The 20,333-nt window shown below is 43.1% G+C and overlaps 2 protein-coding genes across 9 annotated transcripts; both read left to right on the plus strand.

Moving 5' to 3' along the window:
- Nucleotides 1-382: 382 nt before the first annotated feature.
- chaf1b (chromatin assembly factor 1, subunit B) lies at nt 383-10,069 on the plus strand. Of its 6 annotated transcripts, none has more exons than XM_040149470.1 (14): nt 383-504; nt 891-1,037; nt 1,674-1,806; nt 1,926-2,046; nt 2,996-3,099; nt 3,287-3,383; nt 3,554-3,638; nt 4,095-4,188; nt 4,324-4,393; nt 4,476-4,567; nt 4,694-4,853; nt 5,658-6,239; nt 8,027-8,115; nt 9,407-10,069. In XM_040149470.1, exons 1-14 carry the CDS (start codon nt 454-456, stop codon nt 9,505-9,507), a joined length of 1,926 nt encoding a protein of 641 aa, XP_040005404.1. In that variant the 5' UTR covers nt 383-453; the 3' UTR covers nt 9,508-10,069. The 6 variants fall into 6 exon arrangements, with proteins under 6 accessions (XP_040005404.1, XP_040005407.1, XP_040005406.1 ...); XM_040149473.1 differs by having other exon boundaries at nt 410-504; nt 910-1,037; XM_040149472.1 differs by having other exon boundaries at nt 480-514.
- A 1,207-nt stretch (nt 10,070-11,276) lies between these two features.
- Nucleotides 11,277-20,333, plus strand: si:dkey-229b18.3. 3 transcript variants are annotated; one of them, XM_040148589.1, is made up of 7 exons: nt 11,277-12,871; nt 13,306-13,379; nt 13,596-13,824; nt 15,532-17,546; nt 17,775-17,993; nt 18,428-18,578; nt 18,854-20,333. In XM_040148589.1, exons 1-6 carry the CDS (start codon nt 12,526-12,528, stop codon nt 18,530-18,532), a joined length of 2,988 nt encoding a protein of 995 aa, XP_040004523.1. In that variant the 5' UTR covers nt 11,277-12,525; the 3' UTR covers nt 18,533-18,578; nt 18,854-20,333. The 3 variants fall into 3 exon arrangements, with proteins under 3 accessions (XP_040004523.1, XP_040004522.1, XP_040004524.1); XM_040148588.1 differs by having other exon boundaries at nt 11,278-12,871; nt 18,428-18,568; nt 18,854-20,331; XM_040148590.1 differs by lacking the exon at nt 11,277-12,871 and adding an exon at nt 12,906-13,178 and having other exon boundaries at nt 18,428-18,568; nt 18,854-20,332.

Consider the following 20,333-nt stretch of genomic DNA (forward strand, 5'->3'; position numbering starts at 1 on the left):
TGAAGTCCAGGTTTGATAAGTATAAATGTTGTTGGTTTTGATCTAAACCTTGTCTATCGTTGTCTGTTCTTTTTTTTTTTTTTTTTTTGGCTTTCATTAACAAAGTAAAGGTATCACAAATTTGACAGTAGGTTTAACTGGGATGTCTAACTCACTTTTACAACAATAAGTTGTTGCAGGACAATTGGCTGCCCAATATTGTAAATTAAGTTTCGCTTTACCTTTCCCTTAAACGTTAACTTCAGGTTCTCCCTGCAAACAGTTAGACAAATGTAATGCAATTAAACGTGTGCTACATGTGCTAAGAAACGTCATTAGGAGAACTTTTAATTGTAAATATAGTTTCAAAACCGTATTTTTGTCTGAGCTGAATAAATTCAAACGTTTCCGTTGGGCGCCGCCCTTTCCGCATGCTCGTCCAATCACTGCAGCCCGGTCAACCGGAAGTTTTGGATGAATAGTACGCGGGAAATTGCCGGAGTCTTCAGCTGGATAACGGAGGAGGTAAAACACCGTAAGATTTGGCCAGAGATAACTTCATGCCAATTAATAAACAGACAGAACTCTTGTGTAATCGTAACGAACATACGCTTCAGCTAAAAGTAGCGTATGTACACATATAGGTGTTTGTCCATAACGTTAGCCACAAATCATCCAACAAACAATAAGTTTGTTGCTAACCGTGTTAGCTCGTTGTAGCATTGGTTTCCAGTGACTGTGTGGGCAGGTTAGCTATTTAAAACAATCTGTTATCGTCTGTTGTTCGTAATACAGCATCCATATTCGCCAGAATGTAAAAGATAACCGACTGCTGTAGCTACGGAGTCAGTATCAGTGCATCTAAAGCCGCACGAAGTACCAAATTTACACGTTTTTTTTCCCCTCCTGAGATCGGTGTTGGATATAAAGAAATGAAGGTGGTAACGTGTGAGATTGCATGGCACAACAAGGAGCCAGTCTACAGTCTGGACTTCCAGCACAGCCCTGATGGACGCATTCATCGACTGGCAACAGCTGGAGTGGACACCACCGTCAGAGTGAGTGGAGAGAGAGGAATGGATAAATCTGGTGGAAGCTGCGATGAACTAACTGGCTCGTAAAAGAAAAGCAGATTTGTCTTGCCAAGAATCACTTTAATCACCATCTAATGTAAATCTGTGCACATGCATTTGTCTGGGAAAGGCACAGTCTAACACACAAGGGAAAACACAAACATTACTTTACCTGTGTGCATGAATTTGACCAGTGGTTGCATCTGTAAGGTGAAATGTGCAGGACCAAATAAGTGGGGTTTACAACCTGTAACGTCAGCACAGGATTCAGCAAACAGCACTTATTTCAGTAATGAGACTTTTAAATATTAAACCCGTTAGTCGTACAAACTTAGTCCCTTCCAAATTCATTAATGGGGATGATAGGAAGCAGTAAAAATGTTTTTATTAAATTTTGTAATCAAACTGCAGTATACCATAAGGTAGGTCATCCTCAAACTGGTAATGAAGTTTCATGGTTGAAAATATTATTACTTGCAAAACGCACCTGAAAATAAATGTGTTTGGAAAATATTAGTTTATAAATATTAGTTTGAGTGTTAGTGTTAGTTTGAATGTAGTCAGACCTGTTTAGAGAGTGAATAGAGTGAATAATGACCTTTTGCACCGATGTTGATGCAGCTGTGGCGGGTAGACATGGGCCCAGATGGGAAGGCAGCGGTGGAGTTTCTGTCTAATCTGGCTAGACATACCAAGGCTGTCAATGTTGTGCGCTTTAGCCCTAATGGAGAGCTGCTTGCGTCAGGAGGAGATGGTATGTAAAATTTCAAGGGTCACTATTTATAAGGCAGTGGTGATGTTATTCTCTAAACAGAACAGGCTTTTTAAAATACGATGGCCTTTAATAATCATAATGGTTTTTATTTGATACAGATGCAGCGATTCTGCTGTGGAAGCTCAATGACTCCAAGGAGCCTGAGCAGGCACCTGTGTTTCAGGAGGATGAAGATGCTCAGCTCAACAAGGAGAGCTGGTCTGTGGTCAAGACACTAAGGTACACGGTTTTGATCCCATCAAGTTAGAATGTCATAATGACAATTTCTACCTACTTTCCCTCCACAAAAACACAGGCTCCTTATTCATTTTTGATGTGACCACAGTGAAGGCACTGTGTAGGGTCCCATCTAAACAGATAAACTTGGCTAAACTTTTGCCGAAGCACAATTAAGTGTTGTCTGGCAGCACACTGCATCGGCCGATCAATAATCCAAGTGCAAATTCCTGGTAGGTAACTGTAGGGGAACTGTGTAATACCACTTTTGACCTCGCAGTTGTCCAGACATGATAAAATCCTCCCATCATGATAATATTTCACAGTTGTAGAATCCTGCCCTGCAATATTATAATCCACTGTTCATCAATTTTGCGTCTACTTTCTGGATCATATTGTGTCTTCTCACTGGTGTCTGCCTGGCCCAAATTTGCTTGCTTTGAAAAACTGACAATCATATACAGTAGATCAGTAACTTCTCAATTTTTTGCTCAGCGCTTAAAATCACTAAGGTCTGGCAAGTGAGACAGTTAACATGTTTAGACTTAGAAGAGAGCCATTACTTTGTTATGAATACTACTAAATAATAAAACCACATAATAGAAATTAGACAGATGTGGCAGAAGAGGTCATGAAACAACAGGCTTATACTAATTATTTTATAACTATACTAGTTTATATTAATCTGGGTATGGAAATCTACTTGTTCTGTGCATCTTACAATTTCCTATCTGATGTGTTTTTACGGCTGCCTGTGGTGTGTGTTATAACAGTAAATATCATGGTTGACAAATCGTTTTATTTTTATGCTATAATTGCAAGCTCAATACCAAAATTAGAGTGCCTAGCCTGAGAAACTGAGTTCAAGTACGACCACGGTTTTGCTTTATCTAAATTTGTAGCAATAGTGTGGTTATACAAAGAGTTTTGTTATCATTTGATCTGTTTTTAGGGGACACATAGAGGATGTGTATGACATCTGCTGGACACGGGATGGAAACTTCATGGTGTCTGGGTCTGTCGACAACACTGCTATTATGTGGGACATCAACAAAGGTTTGCCTGTAGTCATAGATACAAGATATGTATGGTCATTGCATAGATTTCTGTTTTGTTCCATCTGTTTGGTTAAGAATTTCAGTAATGCAAAGCATTCTGTATAGCATACTGTAAAACATGTGAGGATATTTCTTACTTTGGCTTTGTATTTATCATGTTGGTTGCAATGGTTTGTTTGTTTTAGGACAGAAGCTGTGTATCTTGAATGACCATAAGAGCTACGTGCAAGGGGTGACCTGGGATCCTCTGGGGCAATATGTTGCCACTCTCAGCTGTGACAGGTACAACAACACACTCTTTGGAACTCCTCTTTCAGACTACTCTTGGCATGTCGTTGGGCCTAGTATTCATTAAATTATTGTATTTGCTGCTTTTAGCTAGTCACTAGTCAGTGGCAGCGGAATTTCAGCAGCTTGATGCTCAAGATGTTTTTGTTCTTCCTCCCTTTTAGGGTGATGCGTGTGTACAGCACTCACACCAAGAAGAAGGCTTTCTGTATCAGTAAAATGAGCTCTGGGCCACTTGCAGAGGGAGAGGTCAGTGGAAATTTAGCTTTTTATGATACTCATATGAATCACTCTTTTGTTTTAGGTGTGACTAAGGTCTTTTAATTGTCGGAATTAACCAGTTTTCTCTGCAGTGGAATCATAAATTCTGAGCATGTAAGCTTGTAAATCCCTCAGCCCACCTTATACTTACATGTACACCAAACATTAATATGTTTATTTTTACCTTTTGCATGTACTTTTTTTTTTAGATTTTTCTTCATGAGCTCAACTCTCCATTCTCACTCGTGCTTCTGTCCTCGCCACCTGTTGACCAAAACCTGTTAATGATGCTTCAGGATATTTGTCATACAGTTCCTTATATTCAGTCTTAAAATTATGAAATAGAACTCCATAATATCATCAGAGACATTCTGTTCGGCTGCCAAATAGGTGAGACATGTTACATCAACGCTCTCAGTCCTACACATCTATGTGTCTTTGCAGGTCAAGCAGCACAGAATGTTCCATGATGACAGTATGAGGTCGTTCTTTCGACGTCTTGCATTCACACCAGATGGGTCCTTCCTGCTCGCCCCAGGTACATAAACGGCAAGCTCAAAATGTGGCTATTACCTGGCATTTATCTGGTGTAACCCAGTGTTGTAATATCCTAGTGAAAATAATTTATATAAACCAAGTTTCCTTTTCTGTCGGCATCTTTTTTTAACCTCAGCTGGATGTGTGGAGATTGGAGAAAACATCATAAATACCACCTACATCTTTTCCAGGAAGGGCCTTAAAAGGTAACTTTTCTGTGCTATTCAGATTCAGTGTTGGACATATTAATGCTGGTAATTCATGTACAAATCACTGTCTGTCTATTAGGCCTATCGCCCACTTGCCATGTCCAACTAAAGCTACACTGGCTGTGCGCTGCTGCCCCGTCTACTTTGAACTGAGAATCACGAGGGGAGAAGGTAAGGACATACGCCCCATTAGTTAACAGACAAAACTAATAACAAAGGCCTTTTTGATTTGTCTGTACTCTTTATTTCCTCTTTTCCTGTATATTTTCTTCATTCCTCTCCATTTCTGTTTCACAGATGGTTCCATCCAGGCTCTTCCCAACGTATTCCAGTTGCCTTACCGTATGGTGTTTGCAGTGGCATCAGAGGACTCAATCTTCTTGTATGACACTCAGCAGAACCTTCCTTTCGGCCTGGTGTCCAACATCCACTACCACACACTCAGTGATCTTACATGGTAAGCTAACACTTTCCTCTATTGTCTTCTTTTGTAGTGTGTTCATGCATAGCTGGACACCTTTTTGAGTAGTCAACATTGGCAGAGATGAAATCTGGTGTGTGTCCTGGACTCAATTGCCACTTCTTTTCACTTCACTCATTCAGTCTGACATTTTGCTATTGTTAGCTGGGGTTTTTTTTGTGAAGGAGGGGGTAATAATGTTGTGTTTTGCCCTGATCAATCAGTAGCGAGTGACATGCTCCTAGGATCAGTTAACTTAATGTTTTTCACACTCATCAAAGAAACATGCAAATTTTAGAGTTGTTTTTTCCGGAAGTCAACTTACAACAACTTGTACAGGAGAATAAATCTCCTCCAGGCTTGTTACCATTCTTCTGTTGCTATTTTTCATGAATTTGGCTAGGTAGTTACCTAGCTACGTTCCCATTTTGAATCTCACCTACTATGCTCCGATTGGTCGACTTTTTCTCCAACTGGTAGAAATAATGGGCAAAGCATCGGACCTATTTCAATCGCTGAAGAAATTTGAGATAGGGGTCTGATTCAGATCTCTTGAACTAAACAAAGACCCTAAACCTATCTGAAATAAAATCAGTCTTACTTGCATTTGTTAAATTTTGGAAAGTGCATGATAGCCTCTCAGATGATTTGGAATTTACATCCACAACAGCATTAAAGAACAGTCCCATAACAATACTCAAACCTATCCTTTAATGCAAGATTCTTACAAATGTCAGAGGGATATGCGTCTCGTTCATGTTTGACCATTCTGCTGATGTACTTCTGTTATATCCTTTTCAGGTCTCGCGATGGTTCCTTCCTGGCGGTGTCCTCCACAGATGGCTACTGCTCCTTCCTGTCTTTTTCTCCTGGGGAGCTGGGTACTCCACTGAAAGAGCCCCCCACATTGGAGGTCTTTGTCCCAAGCAGTGGTGGTGAGAAAAAGGGCAAGAAATCATCAGCAGGCAGGACATCATCTCCTGTGTCCCAGCCGTCAAGCTCAGCCCCAACTCCCACATCCCAAACCAGCGTTGGCAAAGATGCCCCCTCTGTCACCACCCCAGAGGAGAGGAAGAGCACCCCCAGTGTCAAGTCTAAATCTCAGCCCCGTAGGATCACCCTCAACACCCTGGAGGGTTGGGGGAAGCCCACTACCCCTAAAACCAAAGCTCCTTCAGCACCTCAGACCCCAACATCTGGAAGCACAAGTGCTCCATCAACTCCCCAACCACATATCCTTCCCTTCACCCCGACCAACTCTTCCACAACCCAGCCACGCATCACCCCCCTCGCTCCTTCCACCCCTAAAGTCCTCAACAGTGCTAATGGTGCTGGGTCCACTACTCCGAAGGGTACAACAACCCCAAAGGGGCCAACCCCAAGGTAATTATATAAGGGCTGTCGTGTTTGATTCTGGCAGGATGAGTGAAAGGCAACCAGGGGATTAATCTCTTACTAAACCCCTGAACCTTCTTATGAGCGCAGGTACACTTTGATTATTTACATGTGTATTTGTGTAGTCACATGAGGGTAAGTGTGTGTGTGTGTGTGTGTGTGTGTGTGTGTTTTGCAGCTTCATCTCATGATGAAGCTCACATTACATTATCGATTAATCAATTCATTTACAGTTTTTCAGGAAATGGTGAGAAATACCCATCACAATTTCCTTCAAACTGCTTGTTTTGTCCAAAACGCAAAGATATTTAATTTAAAACGATTGAAAGAAGCTGCAAATCCTGATGTTTGAGAGACTGGAAACAGAGAATGCTTGACGTTTTTGCTTGATAAGTAACCTAAAAGATTTATCGATGGTCACAATCAATGCCGATTAATTTTCTGTTGATCGACTAATCAACATCAGTGCTGCTCTGTGCAGTACAGTATTTCATGTGATTTATAAGGCCTGTTTCCTCTGTTTGAAACATGATATTTATTTAAATGATAATGTAAGTAAGTAAAATAGGAAGTGAAACTTTATTTATACAGCACTTTTGAAAGCCAGGGTCACAAAGTGCTTCATAGTTACAAAAAAAGACAATAAAAATGATCTCAAACAGTTAAAACAAAGACAAGTATCAGCTGTCAAAGAATAAGGACAAATCATGGTAAGGAAGCATCCATAAAAATCCTTTGAGAATAAATAGGTTTTGAGATGAGATTTAAAACACTTAATACAGTTTTTGGGCTGACCCTAGAAGGAAACTCATCTAGGTGCCAGTTTCTAACTTTGATATACACACTGATATACAGTGAAGCCAAATTGCGTAACACCTTGAAAGTAATTAGAAGAATTTGGACTAAAATCCTAAATTTGAAAGGAAGCCCGTATAGTGAAGCCAGCACCGAGGTGATTATGGGAACACTGTGAAGTTTTACGTAGGAATCGTGCGGCAGAATTAATTCAATTTAATGTGATTTCTGTAGCAATGAGGTTATCCTAAACTTTACAGTTCACTAAGGGTATTGAAAGTTCGATTTAGATGTGCCGTAGACGGTATGAAGAAGGCAGGTTCTGCCTCCATAGAAGTGTACGTATGGTGTTTATATGTGTTTTGACTGCAGTCAGACTGAGGAAGTACCTACAAAAGGCATACTGCATCCACCTCCCTCCCCCCCTAATGATTAAAGTAACTAAGCTGATTATCTCTAAAGATGCAGTTTACAGAGATGAGTACAAAGAGCAAGAAAGCACTGTGCTTTTAAAATGTGTAAAATTACATGTTTTTTAAAAATGGTATTTCATATATTCTTATAAAAAATAAAGGAGAATTGTAAGTAGCTACGATAGGCTTGTGATGTTTTTGTTGTTTTGCATGTGCTCAGTACTGGCAGTAAGAACAAAGCCCTGCCTGGTATGAGGGATCCGTTGGACCCCCCACTGACTATAAAATAATAATCACTCTACCAGACTGCGCATAGAACAATGGCAGGTCTGCACATGCATTTGAATTTGCCTTGTATCTGCAACTTGGAATGTTTCCCTTGACTAGTCTTGACTAGTTTTACTAGAAGGCAGCGACTTACTCAGAACAAAAAAGGATAAATGTGGAACAATGATTATCTCTTCTGTGGAAGAGTACATTTTATTTTAATATTTTGTGCTTGTGTGTTTTCTGTTTATCTCATGCTTGAAGTCTCTTTATCATTCATACTTTTGGGTTTGTTTTCAGGAGAGTATCTTTGACTCCCGTTGCATCCCGGTCTCCAGCTGTAAGCTCACTCTTCAGCACGCCCTCCTCCACTGAGAAGGCCAAACATGGTTAGTGAGGGCAACTTCTCTGGCTGTTGTCCTTTACATTGTACATATCACAGGACAAGTTTTGACGATTTAAAAGCAAATGTGATACAGATGGAAATATCCTCCATCCTCTCTGAAAGCCTTAATCACAATGTCTGCTTTCTGTTATGATCAGGGAGGTACCAATCCAACTTTATCTCTCCCGCTATTGATTTGAATACCTCAACATTGGGTATCTGACAATACAGAGTACCGTTCAGATACCAATGCGCTATTTATCAAATTTAAAATCCATGTACCTCACTAGATGGAACTCATTTGTATCATTGTTAGGTGAGGTAACATGAGGCCATGGATTGCTGTGGTGCTAAAAAAAAAATGAGCAAGTGGCCCACCAGGACTGAGGGTAACTGATGGCGGAAACAAATACATTTTTTTAATGACACTGTCAAAGAAACTGTATTGACTGTGGATCAGTCAAGACATGTTCCGATCCATTTAATCGGGTCGTAAATGGTCCAATATGAATGCTGCAGGTCAGATCTGTGCAATCCTAGCTGTGGTCTCTGTGCATTGGCAGAAGTTTCTGTTGCTGTGCTTTGATATAAGGTTGTTTCAACAAATCAACATTCAACACTTCAATGAAATCTGCGGTACGTGTTCTTTCTATAGCTTAGTAGAAAATTGAGAGCTAAAAGACTCTTAACTTAAACAGTATTACCATTTACATTGTAGGTCTTATTTTTGGAGTTTTTACCATCATTGTATTGGCTATAATAAATGTGTAGTGACCAAAGTAATTGCTGAAATCTGGGAACACAGCCATATTGCAACATTGCAGTCCGATAGAGCAAGGAACACAAGCAGTCTGACAAGTGTGAAATGAAGTAATTCTTCCTTGCAAAATGAAGTTGAACCAGGAAATGGGTTGGTAAACTATGATGGATGTGTACACTGGACAGTTTGGATGTAATTTTTTTTTCTTTTGGTTTCTCTTTGGAATACGTTGCAAGGCTCACACATGGGTTGGATTAATTGTCTGACGGCCAATGTTTTTTGTCTAGTCAGTAATATGAGAAATGACCAAAACAATCAAGATAAGAACCAATAATTGTGTTGAAGTGGAATTATCCTGTAAATTTAATTAAACTAACCATATGGCGTTAAAACATTTGGAATACCACCATGCCCTGTCTTGAACATTTTCATCAAATACAGCATTGTAGTTGCTAGTATGATAACCAGTCAGTGTACTGCTTTGTTGACATGTGTGACCCTTCTGTCACTGAATTCTTCACTGTTATTTCTCCAGAACGCCCTTCTCCTCCCACTGATCCGGTTTGCCAGCCTCCAGAGTCCAAACGGCCGAAGACCACTGACCCCCCCACAAAGACCAGTGTCACCCAGGCTTAGTGTTTACTGGGAACAGTGTGGCACTATATGAGAAAACAGTACATACAGCAGAGAGCGACAGTTAAAGGTGCTTCAGTACCAAAAAAACTGAGGCTCCCCATGGATCTAATCCTATAGTGCAATAGCACTGTCTTCAGGTTTGATCTATCTGTACTTGTCTAACTGGATGAAGCTTTAACCTCACAAAATGTACTGATATAAAACAAACTGCATTGCAGCAGGTATCCTTGAATTAATTGTTCTTTTAGTGGTGTTCTGTATCATAACGTAAACAGATAAGGGTAACTGTATTGTATTTGATTTGTTTGACATTTAGATGCTTATTTGCTGTTGTAAAAAGGAAAATTGTCCCACTTCTTATCAAGAACATGTGATGGTGAAACTAAAACTGCACTCCAAACCCAAAGAAGAGGAGGAAGAGACACGCACTTCAAGGTTTAGTGCTTTGTGTTTAGTGTATAATGCTGAGTCTTAATTTGCTGAAGACTGGACCGGCAGCTTGAGTGAAAAGCTCAAAAACTCATGTTCTTAATGTCAAATAAAGGATGTTTCATATACAGTACATGTTAAAGCGGTTTGTGTTCAATGACTGTCGGATGATGGATGCTGTCTTAACTATAAGCAGCTGATAGTTATTCAAAACAATTTCTATTAGGAAAATGATCAGACCTAGGCCAAATTCAACTCTTGCTGGTGGAGAAATAAGGAATCCTTTATTTCCTTATTGTCCCAAAAGAGGTCAAATTTAAACATGCTGTGTCTTTACAAAAATCCAGGGATTATCCAGTAAATTAATCAGCACGTGTACTTTTACTCCTCTTAATGCAAACAGCCAAACTGAATTGCTAATATGACTTTTAAACACAAAATGCTGTACAAAAAAAAAAAAATCACATGCCCAGTCCTCAAATTACACACCTCATATTAGCATGAGTCTCAGTGCTTATAACTAAATGTACAGATTACTGAATCAATGCAATGTGTTTTCAAGCATTTCTCCTTATTTTGACATTACCCTGGTCATTCTCAATCTCTTCATCTGCCTCAAACAGATGAGCAGTGACAGAGAAGAAAAAAGGAAATATTGGGTGTTTATTCAGCAGTGTCAATTTTTGCAGATTGCGGTTTAATGTTATATGCCTTCCATCTTTACGGTGTAGCTTGCTGTGTTTTAAATTTACAAGTGATTGAAATGTATACGGTTTGGTTCCTTGACAGACTTTGTGGTCGATACAAAACAGAAACGGGGGAACTGATACAGTGAAGTACCATCAGTCATTATTTTGGCTTGTATGAATGTCAGGTCTTCTGTCGTGCAAAGTCCGACCCTAGACCTCCTCATCTGCAAAAATACAGAATAATCACTGAATAACATGAAAGCTTTCATACACCTTTGTTACTCTACACCACCTCCAGTCTCTTACATGTGCAGAAATTGTACATTTTTCTCATTACTACTGTATAATGTTGAGGAAATTGCCACTGCTTTGTTTTGCTAAGAATGAATAACTGTTTGACAGCAGCATTTGACAGTGACTATTTGTGGCTGACACTGAGAGCAAAGACAGTGGCAGCTAACGTTTGTATAATCTGAAAGAATTTGATTGCAATGTGTTCTAGCTAAATAACGTCAGTTTATTCTCAGAGGCTAAAAATGAAACATCCTTTGCTTAAACTGCATCCTAAATGTGAATGTGGAGACAGCCCTCTGGGTGTATCATGTTTAACTTGACTGCAGTAAGTGAAGCAAACACTAGTACACTGGCATCGTGAGCGAGCAACCGACCTTGACTGCGAGGGGGACGAGAACTAAACGAGTGGCAGCCCCGTTAGCCAATCGCATTTCGCCTGGCCCTAGGTCTTTAAAGCTTCTGCTAATGGCTTTTGTCTGAAGGCGGGGAGGAGCTGGCTCGGTTTGGCTACTGATTAGCAACAAACAGAAGGTTACGAGTTGGTAAAATCGGACTCTCTGACCACCAGACAGGCTTTGCGGCAACGGGAAGGGTATGAAGTATGTCGGGTTTCTAGCCGCAGCTTGACGGCTCGCTTTTGAGCGCACCCGGCCGTGATTTCCGACGTTTCGGGCTGATCGCGGAGACAACCTCGCTTTTAGGTCGTTGAAGTGGCGATGCTGAGCTGATAGCTGCGTCATCATGTTGCTTCCGACTCGAGTTGGCGAAAAGAAATCTCAAGTTAACGCCGGAGGTGAGGCTGCCCGCAGTCTTCCAGCCGCGGAGGCCACTCCCGGCCCCTGAAGTAGATGGAAGACGGGCTGCCGGTGAGAGGTCGGCGGTGAAGCCTGCGTGCGTGGTCGCCGCGAAACGGGTGACTTTACATCACTTGGCTCGGTGTTGTTGGCGCGTTATTCTCCTGGCCGAATTTTATCATTTACACTTGGATGGACGGTCAAAAATTTCTGTTGATGTTGCGTGACGTTGGAAGCCCCCCCTCCTCAAATCGTACAGAAATATGAACGAAGGTCTCCCAAACAGAGAGCGCAACTATGGCAAAAAAAAAAAACCTAGGGATGTGAGTCACAAGTGTGCGGATAGTGCAGAGTGATGCCACCATTGACAGCTAGGGTACAAAGCGGGACCCTCCAGTGAAATGCCGCTGACCCCCGTCTGATAGTGACTTTCTTCTTAACAGCCAGTTGAGGAAAAAAGCGAGCTTTTGTCAGTCACAATGAGAGACGTTACGGTTGACTTTAGCTAAGGGCCGTAACCGAGTGGACGGCTACAGAGCCAGGCTATCGGCAGGGGTGCCGAAGGGTGTTCGCCGGGGCTCATTGTTCGATCTGGGGTCTGTTGATCGCTGTCACCGCATCCACGTGGATTTGGTCTCGGGACGGTGGGCGAAGTTTCGCCCGTAGCTCCCACCGCCGTGACGCACAGGGGGGGGCGACCCGGGCCGAGCAACGGAGGGAGTGTAACTGACGACTCCACAGAAGAAGAGGCTGCGAGGCTCTCCGGACCGGAGAAAGTTGCATTTTTCCATCAGAATCATAAACCGGCTAAAATGGCCGGCGACTGCGCCCGCACCAACGCTCACTACGCGAACTCTGAGACGTTTTGTCCGTCCCAACCCTGGTCGGGCGGAGACCGGGAGAGACCCGGGGATATGGAGTCAGCCGTGAACTCACAAGGGCGTGGACCTCCCGCATGGGGGTCGCCCAACTTTGAGGTGATAGACGGACTGCTGTACCGCAAGAAATTGGAGAAGGGTTTCATCAACTACCGTGAGGTTTTGGATGAGGACCGGAGACACGAGGCCATCTCCACCTTTCACCAGCGGCGGCATGGCCAGCGCCACCTCTCTCTGGAGGAGACCTACAAATGCGTGGCTGAAAACTACTGGTGGGAGGGTATGGACATAACCGTCTGCCTTGCATCTGACTTCATAGGACAACATGTGGTTCCCTAATCTGTAAACCATCTTCTGACTTTTCACTGGTTATCTTATCTACATCTAACCAGAGTTTAGTCATTTCATATTGATAGGAGGCATAGGCATATTTGAAACAGCCCCACACTACTGATTGAATCAATCAAAGAGCAAGAAACGCACTCAGACACGAATGATGGCTTTTAATTATGACCCCGGCTTTTGTTGTCTTGAGACAATACAATTCACCCCGTGTCTGTCATCAGGATGAAAAGCCAATACAACAGGTGTTGCTGGAGTTATGAGCTTATAAGATCATTGTCCTTCTCCATGCATCTTTGAAGCTGTACCACAAATCCCTAAACGTCTCTTATGCATTATGGTCTCATCTTTGCATAACTGTTTTCTCCACAGAGATGTACTTCCAGATCAGAGATTTTGTCCTGGGCTGTCCAGAGTGTCAGAGACAGCGCACCAAGAAAACGGAGGTAAGGGCAGGACAGAGTAATAGAGGCTGATCTTGCAAGTATATGCACAAGGTTTTTTCTTTTATCCATGCCTCATTTCTCTGCATCTCACACATTTAAATTCACACTTCCTCACTCTCACTCTCACTTAATCTTGCTGTACCACTTGTCTCCTTGCAAGTTCTTTGTCACACTTTATGATCCTATAAATGATGAACTTCTGTTGGCTTTTCTCAGGAGCTGGGTGGCAGAGGATGTGTCACAAAGACGATGGCGTCACACAGCGCGGACATGCTGAGCAAGCTGAGGAGTCAGCGGGAGGCGGGGCTGTTCTGCGACATCACCCTGCGGACAAACGGCCGATCCTACTCGGCCCACAGAGCCGTTCTGGCGGCCGTCAGCGATCACTTCCAGGAAATCTTCACAGAGATGGACTTGAGCATGAAAGCGGACATAGATCTCACAGGTAAGAAAACATACCCAGAGGCCACACTGACACTAGAAAACATTACTGGGCTGTGCTCAGGTTATGGGGCTGGATCTGGACCTAAAGGCCAGACTGAGCCCCTGTGTTTTCTCCAGATGAGTCATTCTAGCCCGACAGGCAACAAAACAATGCATTTGGACATGTGTTCCTCTATAACGTCTAAGTCAATATTTCCAACCCATCAAAGTACCAACAAGAGAAGGTTAATGGTGCTATATTAGAGTTACAGTATTTCACTTCCATGTATACTCAATCAGAAGTGCTTGTTAGATGGTTGAACAGCTTTGAAACCCCCTCCCTCCCACACACCTTTCCAATGTCCATTCATTACATACCTACTGATTTACAAAGTGGTGGTGGTGGTGTTGAGGGTGCTCGTTCTGGAAGTGGTTTTCCCCATTCAGTATTCCCATTTCAGTTTTTACTGTAAATGAAATCCTTAATGTTACTTAAAGCAGAAACACGGGACTCTCCTGGATATTGTAAGAATCATATAGGCTTTTTTTCTGGCCACCAGTTTTAATTATTTCAGCTTTGTTTATGACAAATCATGTTTTGTCTGACATTTTGGCACGGTAGACGCCTCTGAATGCTACAGTACCCGTGAGCCTCTGGCAGTGTTGGTGTGGAGAAGAAGCCAGTTAGAGGCCTGAATCGGAGTGGCGGGGAATTCAAAACGATTTGTTGGTGCAGTTGTTAACAAAACGTGACACCATAGCTGCTGAATTTGATCAAAACTGACACAGAATTTAAAAGTGAACTAATTTTAGATGCACATTGTGTTTTCCGTTTTCTTAACAGAGCAATCTTTGGCTCTCGCCCCCAACAGCAGATCACGCGACAGAATTTTAAGCTCAGTAATTGGATGTTTCTTGCCAAAATACACCTCGGAGGTCATAGTTAACTTCACCCCTGAATATTTTACGTAAACAAGCTTGTACCTTTTTAAATTTTTATCATGGATCCCGATATTTTGTAATGCAGATGTTAACCTCTCGGACTGATGATCGAAATGGGAGAGTTTCATGCCAGTCTAAGCCGCAGAGGTGTTCCAACTGTGAGTCACATAACATTGCCATTAGGAAAAATAAATGGAACTTTTACTTCCAGGACCGGGGGCGCCCGAAATACTTCCTCCCACTTCAAAACTCTGTTTCCTTCAATTTTTGTGTGTACAAACAAGTGCAGCACTATGAACGCCTTCCTCTCTGCAAATGCGCACCATTATCACAATATTTCAAAAGGTTCATTTCTTATTTGTCAAACAATAAAAGACTGTAGGTAACTGAGAGCTGCAGAGGTTACACTGGTCGCGTTAGGCAGTTTAGGCCAGAGGAGGCTGCATTTCAAAGACCATTTTTTAAAATGGGTACGGGTTGTGATGTGTTTGATCTAGAAATCCTTAGTTGGAGGATCCAGATCCTGAATTCGGACACAGCCGTAGTCTGTCTTCTCATTTACCTATGTCTTTGATGTGTGTCTTCAGATAGGAGCAGAAGTGTCCCCAATTAAAACAGTTGTTATATCATCGCTTAGTCTCCACTGTCATGTTTACACTTTGCTGCCACTCTTCCTGCTGTCTCTCCGATCCTCTTTACGTGGAGTCGCTTTCATCTCCCGCGTCTCACTCTCTGATTGACGAGGCTTCAGCATATCTAATAAAAGGCTCCTTTTTTTTCCCATCAGGTTTCAGTGAGGACAGCCTTCTGTCGCTGCTGGATTTCTCCTACTCCTCCACTCTGTGTGTTCGCCAGGAGGACCTGCCTGAAGTCATCGCCATGGCCCGCCACCTGGGCATGTGGCCTGCGGTGGAAGCCTGCTCCGCTCTCATGAAGGAGCAAGAACAGCAACTCCGTCCTCTAACTCCAGCCTCCAAGGGCTTTACCTCAACCTGTGCTGGTGCATGCCGCGAGCGTCATCACCAGCAGAGGGAAAGCAAAAGGAAAAAAGTTTTGGGACTAGAGGATAACATGAACAAAGGCTTCAGTCTAATGCTGGACGCATCAGATGAATCTCTAGAAGGGAGTCCCAGGCACAATTTGCGCAGAATGGCAAAACCCCAAGGTCATAACGGCCTCCCTCTGAGTCCCTCACACAGGATGAAGCTAATGGACTTCAAATCTCCCTCTTCCAAGAAAGCTACTATACCTCGACACACCATAGCCAACCTTCAGTCACAGAATTACTCACCCCTACCTCCAAACACCCGCCTTCTCCGCTCCACCCCAGGGGCTGCCAACGAGGTTCAGAGATTGCTGCCCATGCCAGAGAGCCCGCGACGAAACAGAAAAACTCATTCTGTGACTCGGCTCTCGTGCACCTCCAGATCAAGGCCCAGCGCAGCGTGCAGCCCCGTGAGGGTGAAGCAGGAAGTAGAGGAGATCGGAGAAGATGAAGAAGATTATGCAAGAGCTCAGGAGAAGTACAAGTTGATGAATGTTCTGGGGCTACAAAGGACCGCACTCCTCCCCAGACCAGAAGATCTGATTGGTTGGAGACAAAAGAAACGACTGAGGAAACTGAAGGCAAACAACTACTCACTGACTAAAAGGCGGAAGCCCCGCGCTGCCTCCCCAGGGCGACCATATGGGGATGTGACACTTCCCCTCTGTAACCCCGCTAACACTCGCCTCCTCAACAAATCAGTAAAAGCCAAGCCTCTCAGCCCAGTCAGTGCAGAGCAGATTACAGCGAAGAGGCCAAAGACCGTACTGCGAAATGTCCCTCCAAGCGACAGGAGCATGCGAAGTAAAGGTCTGTTACCAGACATTTTCCAGCCTGCATCCAGGCCTTCCTTCGGGGGGAGAGAACTCAGACGGTCCGTGAGGAAGGGTGACGGTGCCCACCTTCCTGCCCAGCAGCCCCTGCGACGTAGCACCAACAAACCTCTTGTGAGAAATACAGTCAGGATCAAATCAGAACCAGCTGAATACTCTATCTCAGGTCTCTCTCTTTCATCGAACAGTTGTTGTGGCCACACATCTCACAGATCCCCGCCTTCACAGAGGACACAGTCCAGAAATAAGGTCACTGTAGAAACGGTCAGAACGCTGCGTTACAACAGCAGCCGACCAGCAACAAAGGCTAAGCTTAAGCGGGGCTCCACAAGAGAGGTCGAGAAGACCAAGTGTAAGCCCAGGGAGGAGGGGAGGAAAGTGGGGAGCCAGGGGCTGAGGGGGGTCACGGACACTAGACTGAGAGTGAAGGATAATGAACCTGGTGGGTTCCAGTTACCAGAGCATGGACCTCCACCGTCCATCTACAGCCACCCTCTGTACAAAGTCATTAAAGAGGAGCCAGCAGAGCCAGTGCCAGTTGTTGGACCTTTCCCTGATCCTCCCTCACCAGACCTAGGCAAACGCCAGAGCAAGCCCCCCATCAAATTACTGGACTCGGGCTTTCTCTTCAGCTTCTGTCGGCCAGCAGGGGGGCCCATTGCAGGACTGAAGAAGGAGGAAGAGAGCGTGGATATCTGCTTAACACGCTCTGTGTCACAAGTTGGGGAAAAATTTGGAGCCGAAGAGCCTCCCCACAGGGCACTGAGAGCCAGAGGGCCACCCACCATGCCTGTGGTGAAGAGGGAGAGGGAGGAGAGGAGAGTGAGCCAGAACAGAATTCAGAGACCCAGGGGAAGCTCCGGAAACACCACTCTTCATCTGGCCAAAGCTGCTGGGTCCAAGGCCACACGGACCACGCCAAAGGTAGATAATGGGGCAGGTATTGATGCATGATGATGACTTTGATTTCTTTTGGAACCTTAACGCATCCAGGAATGGGCAATAAAGAAACAACACTGTAGGGAAACACTGATGTCACCTTCCTTTTAATAATTTTAATTTAAAACTGTATAGGTTGTCTTTGGAGTGTAACGCCTGGCTGATACTCCAAATTTGAGTCAACTTTCTTTTCCCCCCTGTCTTATCTTCCAGCAACAAGGTAAACGCCTTGCTCTGAGCAGCAGGAACTGTGTCGTGCTGGATTCTGTACGACGGGCACGGCTGAAACAGCTTCGAGGGCCTCGTAGTCAAGCCCCTAAAGTCCCAAAGGCGGCCCATGCCTGTCTGCAGTGCTCAGCCTCCTACAGGGACTGTGATGCTCTAATCATGCATCGCCTCAGGCACATCGAGGGCAAGCACTGGCCCTGTCCGGTAAGAACTGGCTTTCCTAACCGACCTAGAACCACACGCCTCTGGTCCAGTTTGTGTTCACACGGAGTTCGACAATCAAACTAAGAGCTGCGCGCACACAGTTTTATGGACAGACAGGTAGCTCACAGTTTCAGCAACTGCACCTCACTTCATCTTATGGGTTGATTTATCTTCTCGGGTGTCACAAAGAACTCACAAAGAAATAACTAATGATGAGCAGTATTAGGCGAGACTATACCTGGAGCTTTTATATAGTATATGACTGTCATGAAAACAGCACAGACTCTTGAAACTCAGCCCACAGTGACAAATTCTGATCTAGACACTAGGGCATCACAACTGTATCATTAATTTAGATCAAAGCCTCTGCCTTCTCATTCTCTGGTCATTTCCACGCAGTTAACGCTTTGTCTTACCCACTCTGCGCTCTGTAGCTCTGCAGCAAGACGTTCTTTCGACTAAGGAATGTACGGAACCACATCCGCACCCATGACCCCAAGTTGTACAAATGCCGGAGCTGCATTGTTGCTGGTTCCTGAGGCAGCTGGAGGGTCTGCTTGGGCAGCGAAACTGGGGTAAGCGAAGGTGTGACATCTTACAAGCCCATGCTACATTTAACTGAATAGCTAATATGCCTAATGCTTGGTCTGCACATCTGTAATCCTTTGTGGTGTTGTATAAAGGTGTTTTTTAAATTTGTTGAAAGGAGGAGATGAGTACATGTTTTACTTTCACTCTGTAAACATCTTGCAGAAGTAGCCGTCAATACACTACAGTGCACTGTGATCACATGTGTTCAATATCTGCATTGATTTTCTTTTAGAGTACCTTGTCTGTTTCTAAGAATGTTTATTTTCCAGGATGAAGGCTGTCAGTGTCTGACACCAGCGAACAGAGCTGAAACCAGAGGCACATGATCGATCAGCAGCTTGTACATAACGCATCCGTCACACACAAGCACAACGGTCTGTGGAAAGGCATAATTACTCTGATTCTAATCATTGCCCTTGTCAGTGATTGCTAATGTTATTTAAATAACCGAACCAAGGTTGCTGTTCCTGTTTGCGTTTCCATAGCTACAGAAGGTTAAACTTGAACATTACACTCAGGGGGCGGGGAATGTGATGCCACGGCATAAAGTGATATAACATCACGGTTGTGTATAAAATGAAATGTAAAGTGATTGTTATAACTATTACTGCTACTTATTGTTATCATTATTTTTCTATGTATAGATGAATTTTGAGTGCACTTATATCATAGCTTATGTTGTAAACCTAAGAAGTGGTAATAAAGTTGAAGGTTTGGAGTCCACGGCAGGAATACTTGAAGTGTTGCAAACGTTGGAGGGAATACTTGAAGTTTGACGGGATCGTAGGATTGAGACTGTCTTTGGGTGTGTCAATGGTTTGACTAGTCTCGCCCTCCTTTCATATTGATCTGCTAGTCTCACATAGTCCATGAGTCGGGGATTTGACTCAGTGCTGGTATGATGACATCACTGCATGTGTATTTGCAGGCCATTTATTGTCCACTGTCTTTTCTAAGGCTGCCAATTTTAAAAAGGGAATCGTGTCTCGTTTTTAATGTGAATTTCTGAATAGTAATCAACACAACTGTGTCGTTACTTATGTTTTTATTAATCTTTTCTTCCACTTCAATCCAAAACACTTTTTTTCCTTTTTTTTTTTTTTAACTTCAAATTCCCCTCCTACTGAGTAAATGCAATGTGTGCACATAAAGAGATGTTTCTTTCACAAATTGATTTTTAGAAATAAATGAGCTGTCTCTCGCTATCTGTTAAAAGACTGAATAAATTTTTGCCTTTGATATCCTGTTATTCTTGCTTTAATTACACGTAATATCATTTAAAGAAACCAAGGGTAGTCTAGCCAGTGTGACAAATGTCTGGACTATTTAATGAACATTGATTTTTATGATTCAAACTACACTATTACTGCTACTAGTGTAAAGTAGTAGAGTTATATTCCAGAAAAACGTGACTATGCCACAAGAAGAGCCAACCTAAAATTCAAGAGGAATCTCTCTTGAGGATTTGATTTGTTGCCTAAGAAATGGTGTAACTTTCTTCCTAATTTTTTTTTAAAAATTTCATTTTATACTAATAATTACTTTGAAAAAGGTGGCAACTACTATTACCAACAACCAGTATCATGTTTGTGTAGTTAATACAGATAACTGTTTGCTGTATCAAAGGGACTATGTTTGTGGTTTGGACTTTTGGTCGGACAAGCAAGCATTCACCATCAGTGTCTTATAACCTGATTGATAAATCGAGAAAATAATGCGTGAATGTATCCCATACAGGAGATATTTGTC

The sequence above is a fragment of the Xiphias gladius genome, chromosome 16 (assembly GCF_016859285.1).
Source record: "Xiphias gladius isolate SHS-SW01 ecotype Sanya breed wild chromosome 16, ASM1685928v1, whole genome shotgun sequence".
Lineage (NCBI taxonomy): Eukaryota > Metazoa > Chordata > Actinopteri > Istiophoriformes > Xiphiidae > Xiphias > Xiphias gladius.

What these genes read in the sequence shown, in the direction of transcription:
- chaf1b (XM_040149470.1), top strand. Translation starts at nt 454, where the DNA reads ATGAATAGTACGCGGGAAATTGCCGGAGTCTTCAGCTGGATAACGGAG. An exon ending in TATGTGGGACATCAACAAAG is followed by an intron (nt 3,100 to 3,286) that starts GTTTGCCTGTAG and finishes TGTTTGTTTTAG; the next exon opens with GACAGAAGCTGTGTATCTTG. An exon ending in GTCCTTCCTGCTCGCCCCAG is followed by an intron (nt 4,189 to 4,323) that starts GTACATAAACGG and finishes TTTTAACCTCAG; the next exon opens with CTGGATGTGTGGAGATTGGA.
- si:dkey-229b18.3 (XM_040148589.1), top strand. Translation starts at nt 12,526, where the DNA reads ATGGCCGGCGACTGCGCCCGCACCAACGCTCACTACGCGAACTCTGAG. An exon ending in AGCGGACATAGATCTCACAG is followed by an intron (nt 13,825 to 15,531) that starts GTAAGAAAACAT and finishes TTTTCCCATCAG; the next exon opens with GTTTCAGTGAGGACAGCCTT. An exon ending in CCACACGGACCACGCCAAAG is followed by an intron (nt 17,547 to 17,774) that starts GTAGATAATGGG and finishes CTTATCTTCCAG; the next exon opens with CAACAAGGTAAACGCCTTGC.